The sequence below is a fragment of the Typopeltis vanoorti genome, chromosome 24 (genome assembly GCF_054136105.1).
Source record: "Typopeltis vanoorti isolate ZY-2024b chromosome 24, IOZ_Tvanoo_1.0, whole genome shotgun sequence".
In the NCBI taxonomy this organism is placed as follows: domain Eukaryota; kingdom Metazoa; phylum Arthropoda; class Arachnida; order Uropygi; family Thelyphonidae; genus Typopeltis; species Typopeltis vanoorti.
Genome location: NC_143572.1, coordinates 75,340,627 through 75,353,000, shown reverse-complemented (window position 1 = coordinate 75,353,000; position 12,374 = coordinate 75,340,627). Strand labels below are relative to the sequence as shown.

Here is a 12,374-nt window from a genome sequence, read left to right as displayed (position 1 = left end):
TGTGGATGAGATGCTCTGAGAGGAACAAGCTGAGTTAAAGCTTTGTTTTCAGTTTACAACAAATAGTTGAGAGATCATGTGCACATAAGTCATCTGCATTTTACAAGGTAACAACAGAACAGAAAACTATTTAAAACAGCTATACTCAAATATTTAGTCTGGCTGTGCTGTTGATGATGTGCTTACTATTTTGCTCCATAGCCCAGACAAATTGGATACATTTTTAATGATTTAAAAACCCAGAAAAAGAATCAAATAACTGTCTGCCCTTCTTAGGCACATTGTTCACATGCATTTCAAATGGTTCATAATTTTTTTTGTAAATAGAAAGCCAACGCACGCACACATACACACACACATACACAGAGAGAGAGAGAGAGAGAGATACTTATACATGTAATCACATCATTCTGTATTAAATTTGACAAGGCAAAATTAGTTTGTTGACACATTTATGTTGTGATGTGTCTCACAGGTGTTGCACATCAGCTGGTAACTCACTTAAATATTATATATATATATATATATATATATATATATAATGTCTCTTCCACATTGAGTGGAAGCATTTTTACAAAGTTTTCAATGTGTATGGTGTGCCAGTTTAAATTTTTTTGGTAGATTTTATTTGTAAAATTAGTTTATGTGAACTGTTTTAATGATATTAAAAAAATCTCAAATGTACTTCTGTCTGATTTCAATTACATTTGCTTTTGCAAATGTGCTTGACATAAATTAGTTGGTAATTGCACCAAGTGACTGCATTGTGAACAGATATGAATAACCATGTATTTTCTATATCTATGTTGTTAGGACATTGCATTTAATTAGATACTGTATTTAGTACAATAAACTACTTTGTTTTGCCTGCAACTGTGCAGTATTCTTTCTGTGGGAGGGACATCGTACTGTACAAAAACATGAATGACACAATATAAATGTTACTTTTTTGCTTGTATCTATTTGGGATGTGGCATCTATTTGGGGGGAGGGGGGATTTCCTTCCAGTCTTAGGAAAGTATAGACATAGTAAGTAAAAATCTGTTTATTCCTGTGAATAAAACCAATTCTGTGTTTCACAAGACAAGGATTGCATATAATAATCTCCAAGAAAATACAGTGAAATTTATTATTAGGTTAAAAAAAAGTATACATTATAAGTCATTATTGAATAAAAGAAATCTTAGAATTTAAAACAAAAAAAAAAGTGTAATATAAATAAAAAATAACTATAAACCATAGTAATTCATTTGCCTCTCTGCAAGTGTTTCTGTTTACATCTGTTCTTTTCCTTCCCTTATAATCATCCTCACATACTTTATCACTCATTCATGTTGTTTCACATATTTCAATTTAAACCTTTTAGTAATTTAAATCTAGCAACCAAATATAGAATTCTCTTATAATTATTGGTTTCTCATATAACTTGAAACAAACACATTCTCCTTCCCAGCATTTATGGTTCCAATCAAAGCACATATCATGATTTGTGGCATTCTGGCATTCCTGTCCAATATGCAAACATGAAGTATGAAAGAAATTCTCGGGTCCTGTCACTAGATCAAGTACAGCATGAGATGATTTGTCCCTACCTGGTGTAAATGTGTTAATAAATGTACAGCTAATATTTCTCTATTGTTAAACTAGCATTAGAATAGTATTGGACAAGGTAAACAATTAATGTAATGTTTTTCAAATCATATAAAATTTGAGTTTTGATGGAAGTGATATCTCTATTGATAATTAATTGTGGCAAAAGAAAACCAATTGAATTTACTATATATTAGTCCTTCAAAATAACTGCTCCCCCCCCCCCCAAAAAAAAATCAATAAATTAACATAGAATCAGTCTTATTGAGTTTTTTTATGTGATTTGAACTGATATGCTAATTGTTTACCTTGTCTAATATTGTTCTGTTGATGCTAATGTAAAACTATAGAAATATTAGCTATAAATTTATTAATAAACTCTGATTTTGCAGTGCCTAATCTTTAATTTAATATGGTGTGTTTCAAAGAGATGTAAGTTTAATGATCACAATCTCATCATCGTTATCCAGCTCAATAATACAGTATCTATAAGGCACTAACACACAATAGGGCCAGGGCTATTTGTTCCGTTGACATAGCTCTTGATAGAGAAGTTTGTCACACTTTTATGGCCAGAGGCTACCAACCCTGTAAAATGGATAAAATATCACATGTCCTTCCTCTATGTTGACATATTTGATCACAGTTATTTCCATGCTCTGCATATGGAGCATGGAGCCATACATCAAAATAGCTATTGCTAAATAAAAAATTTGTTATATATTCTCTTCTAAACAAAGAACTGTATTATTAAAGTTACATTTATCTCTAATTGTTAGAATACAAAAACTGTAGAAAAATAATCAATAATTATGGCCATTAACTTAATCCACCTCAAGAAGTTACCAGAATTTGTATTTCATATGTTAAAGGATTTTCAGGAAAAAAAAGAAAAGACTACTTCAACGCAGTGTACAATTACACTTCAACTTACACTGTGAATATCTTGAAACAAATGATTGTATCCAGAGCCATACAACAAAATAGCCATTGCTAAAGAAATATACAAATATTTATTTAAATATTTTTAAATATAAATATAAATACAAATATCAAACTAGCAACTCTTATTCATATTCCTAAGGACAAACTCCATCCTTTAATGCATTCAGGAATGTTCTAGAGTGTCTTATGTCTGTATGAACAGGCAAGTAAGGCTGGCAGAGCATTCATGGGATTACTTAGAAGAAAATTACACTACTGCTACATATAAGAAAATGCAAGTCTGAGATATTACTTTTTTGGAGTTGGCATCAGCAGTGAAACATTTCAGCGCAAGCAAGTATGCTGCATTAAATCACACAAATTATCAAAAATTTCTGAGTTCACATTCAACTCAATATTGAAATCAACTGGATTTCAATACTTGAAATCCAGCTCTAGAGGGCACTGTGAGAGGATGGTAATTCTTTTATATGTTACAATTGTTAATTGTTTCTATGGATAATTGATTGTTAGTGCCTCGTATTCAATGACATGTTTCTTGTTCTTTGTGGATGCTGGTTTAAAATTGAGCAAAATATCAGCAGCTTAAATTATGATTCCCCCCCCCCCCCCCCGTGGTGTTGTGAGTTAAATCTCGTTGAATAATTAAGAATGAATGGGATATAAGAACACACACACACACACACACTAACAGACAGAAATACTATTAGTGAGTGGAAGGTGGTATAGTGTGAGGATTATAGTATGTGGTTTTGTGCAGATTATTCTTCTGTGATGAGTTGTGGACTCCTTGGAGGTGTCATATAATTATTGAAAGAAAGGTATTGGAAGAAAGAAATTGCCACACTCCTGTTAGATTGTTGCACATATTTTTAGCAGTGTCACTGCTATCAAATTTGAGTAAAAATATAATTTTTTTTAATTTATATATTTACTAATTTAATTACCCTCCTCCCAAGGATACTTATCAGGAATTTAATTATGATGCTTATATATTTACTTTTATATACTGAATTTGGCATTAGAAGAATAGACAAAATAAAAGTAGGGGACCAAATTTATAAAATTATATTTAAGACTTGCTAATTTTTGAATTTTATTTTTAAATGTACATCATGAATTCAAAAGTTCAGTAACTTTCCATTATACAAAATACTTTAAACAAAGTTTAATATTAATATTTTTCATACCAGTTTTGAAGATGAAATGAATCATTTTAGCAAACAACAATAATGAAATGTTTCATTGCAGTGAACAGTGGAAAAGACCTGGCTTAAGTCCCATAGAACCAATGCTGTTTCAATCCCAGTTATTGTAAACAATAAACGCATAAAATCTGCACCGTAGTGAATTGAATTTCCTTACAAATGATGCACAAAATACAGCTCTTGCAAGTAATCATGTTGGGAAGAACTGCATAAAATTTATTTGCATTTTGCATTACAACTAGAAAGTAAAAGAAAGAAAACTAACTGAGGTCAGTAAACAAAGAAAATGGCCAGAAAGAACACAGGAAATGGCTGACAATTGAACATTGATGAGAGAACACAAAGGATTGGAAGGAACTGTGTATAAAACACACGAAACAATGTGAAAAAGTGCGAATGCAAATAATGATAGGAGATATATAAGAAAGAACTACATGAGTATGAAATTATAAAAATGAAATTCCAGAATCATCAACATATTACCGATATGTACCCTAAAGGATATCCAAGATGTTGTGATAGTACTACATGAAAAGTTTTTGACACTTTTTCTCCAAGTTAGTCTGTTATCTATAAAGACTCCAATTTTAACTGTCAAACCTTATTTTGATCTATGACATCTTTAACAACATCTGTCTACCTACATCTTGAGTTTCCTTTGGATCTTTTCCTGGCATCACACAACTATTTTGCTTACCTTTCCTCTTCCATTCTGTTTTTAAGCAACCACTTGAGATTAGCTCTGCTCACACATTCCTGATTACTACCTATGTCAAGTTTCCTTCCTAATAACTTCATTTCTAATATTATTCTGCTATTGATGTCATCTGTTCATTCCTGATATTTCTTAGAACTCTGGTTTAAAATTTCTGATTACCTGTTTTAATTCTAATCATGCTGTCACAACCAAAACTTGAACCGTATTTATCAGAAAGGGACCAAGCAACAAATATTAAATGTTGAGAAAATGGTCTTGAATGTTGAAACTTTGCACTCCTTCATGTTTTTAGTTTATCATTTTTTTTTTTAACTTCACGATTCTTTATCCCAAAATTGATAAAGAAATAACTTTGAAAAAATATTGATTTCAGGTGATTTTTATGCTTAGTTCCTTTCAGATATTTATCAGAAAATATGATAAATACCTAAACTAATGGAGATCATCACTCAAGATAATGTTTTAAATTGAAACATGGTTGGAAAAAGCCGAATTTATTAAATTTACAGTACACAAAACATAAGGGAAAAATATACACTATCGTTAGACTTTCTAAGAACTTCCATCGAAATCTTCAATATCAAAATCCACTTCATTCCTGAACCCACCAGATCATCTGTAAATTTCACACCCCTCAGATTTTTGTAGAAAGGTTTACTATCTACAGGAACAAACAGCATTAACAACTTTACAGTACATATCATGCACTTGACCAATTTCCTATTAGAAATCTGAGCCACAAAAATTGACTTGGTGACTTTCTAAGATTTCTTTGAATCTGTATTCCTTTGAAAGTGTCACTACATATTCTACCCACAGAACCTTTCTCCCTGAGAGTTAACTATAAACAGGACTGTAGGTAATCCAGAATCTTAAATCAAATATAACAGTGTCATGTTAAATTAGGACATCGTTGTTATTGTAAGAAAACTATCTATATGAAAGAATGTTTCTCTGGTGTTATATTAAATAGAATATAGCTTTGATGTAGTTTCTAATTAATTAATATTTTAATTTTATTTGTATTTTTGTATTTAATTTTATATATATATATATATTATATTTTCATTAGAAGTCATGCCAGTAGAATAATCGTTGATCAAATCATTGTCTCTTTAGCATACTGTGTGAAATGTAACTCAGTTTGTCCTTGTATATTTGTCTATACTCCAGATGATGACCTTAATATGAAGGTCAAAACATCGGGAAATTAAAATAGTTATTTATAATATGGTTGTAAAGTCCATAATTTTTAAAATTAATGCTGATCACTGTCTAACACTAAAAGAAAAGAAAACGTTGATTGATTCAGCCAGAGAAGCATGTGTGAGGTTGTCTGCAAGGATAGAAAAATAGAAAAAGAAGAAAGCATGGCAAATCTCTTAGAGAATACAGATACAAATGTAAGAAAGTTAAGCACTGTGTAAAACTAGCTGAACAAGAGGCATGGGAAGACTTTGGTAAGGACGTTTGAAAATAAATATAAAGAAGGTGGCAAGATATTCTGGAGGTTGTTGAAGAAGCTCAGAAATGGAGGATACAGTGCTGTAAAAGGAATTAGAGATGATAAAGGTGACATGAAAACTGTAGAAAAAGATATCCTTGAAGTATGGAGTAATTACTTTGAAAAATTGCTAAATGAAACAAGCAGTAATAGCACAGTAATAAAAAAACACTCAACAAGCATGCAATCAGGAATACATATCCATACTTTTTCTACTTGAAGTAGAAAAAGCCATCAAAACCCTGAAATGTGGTAAGGCAGCAGGAGTAGATAATACTCGACCAGAAATGCTCAAGTATGGAGGTATAAGTCTTACAGTGGCTGCACTGCATAGTTCAGAAGGCCTAGACATAGGAACAAATTCCAGATGATTGGAGTAGAGCTCTCATAGTACCCATATATAAAAAGGGAAATAAAACTGAATGTGAGGATTACAGAGGTATTTCCCTAATGAGTGTTCCTGATAAGATTTATTCAAGTATACTTGAGAAATGGTTGAGAGGGATTGTGAAAGGGAAGCTCAGTGAAGAACAAGCTGGATTCAGGCCAAATAGAGGCTGTCAGGATCAAATTTTCAAGTTACAACAAATGGTTGAGAAATCGTTGGAATATAACAAATATTTGTATTTAAGTTTTGTAGATCTGGAAAAGGCGTAGGTGCCAATAGAGAGGCTGTTCAAAGTGCTACAGTTGTATGGTGTCAATGGAGCATTATATCAAACAATACTTAGTCTTTATTTGAGTTGTAAGTCAGTAGTTAGAATTGAAGGAAGTACAGGAAGATGGTTTTATGTTAAATCTGGTGTCAGACAAGGATGTACATTATCCCCTCTGTTATTTATTATCTATATGGATCACATTATGAAGGAAAGTGGTATTAAACCTGATAGAAAAATTGGAGATGTTAATCTCAGCTCTACTCTATGCAGATGTCTACAACTCTGCAAGATTCCCTGACTAAATTGAATAACTCTTGTAATAGATTTGGTATGAAGGTCAGCGATAAAAAGACAAAGAAAATGAAAATAAGCAGAAGCAGTGATAATATCAACTGCATTGTGAATGGAGAGCCTACAGAACGAGTAAAACATTTCAACTACTTAGGCACGATTTTTAGTGAGGATGGTAAATTAAATATGAAAATAGCAACAGAATCAATAAAGCTGGTATTGTGGGAAGTCTACTGAATAAATTTATATGGAATAAGAGAGAAATTAGTCAAAAAACTAAATTAGCTATATACAAGACAGTGTTCAAACCAATTTTAACTATATCGAAGTGCTGAATTAGAAATAAAACACTTGACGAAAGACTAGAGACCACAGATATGAGATTCCTGAAAAAGATTAGAGGGGTGAACAGATGGCATCAGTAGCAATGTCATCAAAAACGAGGATATTAGGAAAAATTTAATATTGTTAGCATCCAGGAATGTGTTAGCAGAGCTAATCTCAACTGGTAGTCACTTAAATGGGAGAGGAAAGATTAGCAAAACAAGTGTTCTTTGCCAGGTTGGCAGGAAAAAGACCCAGAGGAAGACCAAGATATAGGTGGATTGATACAGTAAGAAGTGCCTTTGAAGATAGAAATATAAGATCTGATAATGTTGGTGTCTTGACAGGTAACAGATTAATTTGGAGGAAAATTGTAGATAGGAAGTTAGTAATGGTGTAAGTTTTTCATGCAATACTATCATATCCTGTACACCCCTTGATGCATATCAGGAATTTGATGTTGAAAGATGATGATAAATTAATTTTATATGAGTTAATATTATTCTGATTTAAATTTGGATCACATTTTTTCCTGAACCATTTATTTTTGTTTTTGTTAAAGCAAGTTTGAATAGTGCATCTAACAGAAAACATGCTTCCTGCTCAAGTGGCAGTTGGTCCTTACGATCCCTCATCACAGTTATTGGGCACAACTGCTCATCTATTGGAGAAATGTAGTTCTTACTTCACTATGCTGTTGACTGTGCACATGTTGCAAGCAACACATTATAATATCCTTCATGTATAGTTTCTAGACAGTGAAAGTAGTATCACAGGATGGAATGTGTTTTGCTGGTCAAGCCTACTACAAGTTCATAATGAACTCTGTGCTCTGCCATGTTGTGCCCCTTCCCATTGATTTCAAGGATGATATTGCACCTTTGTCACATAGGCTTTTGCAGTAAGGAATTGATGTGTGGAATGCATGGTAGGCATTCGCTTATCTCGAATGGCCAGCATATTCACTAGATCTATATCCAGATGCTGCTTTTTTGATCCAGGGAGTTGCCACAGCAAGCACATGCAAAATGTAGCCCAACTTGATAATTAGGTGCATGCTCATAATTCCTTATGTCTAGAATGCATATGGTGCCTTTACATTAGAAACCATTATTTTCCAACCAAACAAAGACATCTTTTTGAGCTGAACATATGAAATATTATTACTATTAATGAGTATTTGACCTGGTTATTCCAGTGGATAGCATACCTACTTGCCAGCTGTTATTGATGTGGGTTCGACTCTGACTATGGCGTGGGTGTTTGAATATAGACAAACTGTTTTTCATTGCTAGTGTGTGACTACCATCCTGCATATTGGAATCCTGAAATTGTAAAGTGCCATGCTTAGTCTCTAGTGCAGAGATTCCTAATATCTTAACCATTATCTCATCCATGCTACTAATGCAGTATAGTGGAATTTACATTAAAAAAAAAAAAGTGATAGAAATTAACAGTGAAGAATTTCTGAAGTTTTCAAAAGAAGTGCAGAACTCTTAATCAGTATTTTGTTAAATCTAGATTTTTTTTAACTAAACCTAGACACGCAGTGATAGTAACTGTATGACTAGAGAACATAGACCTGTTAACTGATTTTCTAACCATACTGTCAAGTGAATAGCAACAGATTTATATGGAATTTTTTCTTAACATAAATGCTATAAGATATTTTAAGAAACCTATGTGAGAATTCCTGGCATTAATTTAGTTACTGTTCACTAATTTAGTTGATAAGAAATTGTTATTTTCATTCTTATTTTTCTCAAGTGAGCCAGGATGTCTACATGCTTGTTCACATTTAGGTAAAAGAACATTGAACACAATAATCTAATTTCATGTCAAATATAATTTACTTTATTTCCCATCAGAAAAACTGTTCAATTATTAGCTGATTTTTTATCTGCATTCAGATTCACTGATATGTTAAAAGCAGTGCTGCTATTTTTTTGAGTCATCTGATCCTGTAAAGCATCATCTATAGAGATGGAATCTCAAGGAAGAGAAATCGGTCACTTACACTTGATATTATGAATAGAAAATTATTCTGTGCCTGATATTTGCCCATTCTGGTGATGTTGGTGCATTCATTTAAAAAAATATATATATTTTACCTGCAAGATTTTTAATGACAAAGGCATCCCACACTTAAGTTGAATAATGCAATGCCAGTAGCATAAGTATAATACTTATTGAGGAACAAAAAAAAAAAAATTATCTGAGGACCATTTTTGAATTTCATCACCTAGTGTCAGATCTCTCCCTTTCTTATTAGAGACTGAGAGGCCTCTAATAATAAAGGTAGAGATCTCACATTAGGTGAAGCCCAAACCAAATATGGAACTTCAAAAGTTCCATATTTGGTTTAGGGCTGGATTGTCTGTTCAGATAATTATTAGAATCCTATAATACTAATGTGGGGGGGGGGGAATCAGAGGATACAGGTTTGGTTCTAAAATGTTGCAGCACAATTTGAAATTAAAATGTTACATGCATGACTTCCCAATGAAGAGCTATGAAATTTGAGTGAATGATTAGAATTCTATTAATAGCATGGGATGTTAATGTAACTTGCAATTTATATATGAGAAAAATTTCTGTCTTTTATATTCAGGAATTGCTATTGCTAAATCCCAATTCTGAAAATAATTTGCAACAGTCTTTTTATGGAACTGCAGATTACAGCCTAATTACCTGAACTGGATAACAGCCATATAAAATAACATTGAAAAACACTGTATTAGAAGCAGAAAAGCAGGAATTCTTTTTCATTTATAATTGGAAATGGACTTGGAAATTTAAATCTTTAACTCAAAAAATTTTATACACTAAATTTTTACTTTTTACTTCTTTTTTTCCCCAAGCAAACCTGATTTCATATATTAACTTTTTTTTTTCTTCTTGTTTTTAAAGGTGAAGTGATTAAGCTAAAGGATATACTGGAATTCCCTTTGAGTTTCTGGCTCATCAGTGTGATATGTATATCATACTACGTAACCATCTTTCCATTTATTGCACTTGGAACGTAAGGAGCGCTCTTTCCTGTGTAATATCCCTTTGTAGTATTGTATTGCCTTGCATTTTAGCTACCACTTATAAAACATACAAATTACTTTTTTTTTTAAAACTATAATTTGTGGATACTGTCAATTTATATTTATTTTGTTTATAAAAATGTTCATTGATCCCATTCAAGTGCCATCCCTCATCTAGGAGGTTGACCACCATAATTTGACTGATGGCTAACTGTAGGCATTATGACATGTGGTGAAGACTATCTCTTCCACATATTGTTGTAAGTATTCATGGCTGCAAATCCATGTGTGTTCAGCGGGACTGGTTTGCTTGTTCTGGGGGACAAAAAACCCGATTTTCTGGGTGAAAAAAATCCCTACCTCCATATGAGTCTGGCTAACTCATTATTAGTTGAAAGAGACCAGATAAAGGTTCCTCACATCATGAATAGGAATCAAACCCTTTCTGCCCAAAGGACTTTGTCTATACCAACTTAGCTACTGACTCTCTTTGATCTAATTCTATTTCTCTATATGGTATTCCTCTTACGTTCCAGTTTGCTATATGTATTATATTTTGTCATTTTCAGTTTTGTTTTACCTTTTCCATTCCAGAGTTGTTTTCCATAGATTCATTTTGAATACCTTTCTCTATTAGCTTAGAAGTAAATAAGTTATTAGCCTGGCAATGGATAGTCCAGTGGTAGGGCTGCTGCCTTAAGACTTCTGAATTTGCTTTCTTCCAAATTTAAACCCATAGGACGAATAGGGTATATTGAAGAGAAAAGAGTAGATTTTAGAGGAGACATAAATATAGGCCAGAAATGGAAAGATTCTATAGCCCTTGAGTACTCTAATAGCATAAGGGTCACAAAATAAGAAGAGTTGGCTAATGAACCCTAATAGGAAAGATTAAAGTGAGTGGATCATCCTCAAAGTAGAGGAAAAGAGGATAGATCCAGCTAGGGGAGGACCATGGGAGTGCCACTTCCCTTACGATTACCCCTGTTATATTTCACCTTAAACTTATTCACTGACAAAGCACTCATGACTTTTTATGGCAATCTATTCATTTACCACCAGTTAAGCAATGCAGATAGTATTGTGGATGGTCTAAGGTTTTCATATTCATCTCCATTTACTCCAGTGTCTGTGCAGTATGTTTTTTTTACCCCAAAAATCTGTTAGTATCATAGTGTAACCAGTTTACCTTATCCAACTCATTTGCCTCTTTATTTTAGAAAATGAGTAAATTATTAAGGCATGATCTCCTTCTTCACAAATTTATGCTGTCCTCCTAGAGTACTGTATTCCTGAATTCTGCCCTTAACCAACTTTTCCAACCAAACAACTTAGCCTACATCCCTGTATCGATCAGTTTATAATTTTCTACTTCTGTTTTGGAGCCTCCTTTATTGAAATCATTTCCACTCCTTTGGGACTCTGCAATTTAAATGAACAGCCTGGTTAGCAACACTGCTATTTCTCTTGCACACATCTTGTAACAGATGTCACCTCAATACTATCTGCATTCAATAGTTATCTTCTATGATCATTCTACCTTTTGCTGCGTAGCAAAAGAACTCTTAATTCCTTGCATTATGCGGATAACTTCATATCTGATTTTACCTTCCTTATCTAATAAGAAGGCAAAATCAGATAAAATGGACTCCAAAAATTACAGATCAATAGCTCTATGTGGGAAAAGCATTTACAATGCTACTAACGGAAAGAATTAAGAAACTAATGGAAGAAAATCTGAAAGATGAGCAAGCAGGATTCTGTCTGTTCTTCCTGAAAATATGCCTTACATTCTATCCCTGTAAAAAATATTCTTCTCTTTCCACCAAGTCTTACTAATGCCTATAATTTTTTGCAAATGCAAGCTAACCAAGCCAAAACCTGTTTACCCTTGTTCATATTGCTTCTGCCATTAGTATATATGAATTACAAAGTCCCCTTAATCTTATAGATATGCTTGTTATCTTTTAATGACTATCCTATTCAGATTTGAGACCTAATAAAACTGCATTTAGCATAAGTCTGATCTAGTTTTTTGTATTTTGACTCGCAAAAGAGCAAAACTTATGCTTCTATAGAGCTATCTTTGCAATTTTTCAAGAA

General features: G+C 32.7%; 1 protein-coding gene across 1 annotated transcript in view; it reads left to right on the top strand.

The window, feature by feature from the left end:
• LOC150093413 (lysosomal dipeptide transporter MFSD1-like) overlaps positions 1–12,374 on the top strand; it is a 214,904-nt gene that overhangs the window by 100,269 nt on the left and 102,261 nt on the right. The window contains exon 7 of the mRNA XM_090413277.1: positions 10,150–10,261. Within this exon, the coding sequence (XP_090269403.1) occupies positions 10,150–10,261 (112 nt within the window). The remainder of the gene's footprint in view (positions 1–10,149; positions 10,262–12,374) is intronic.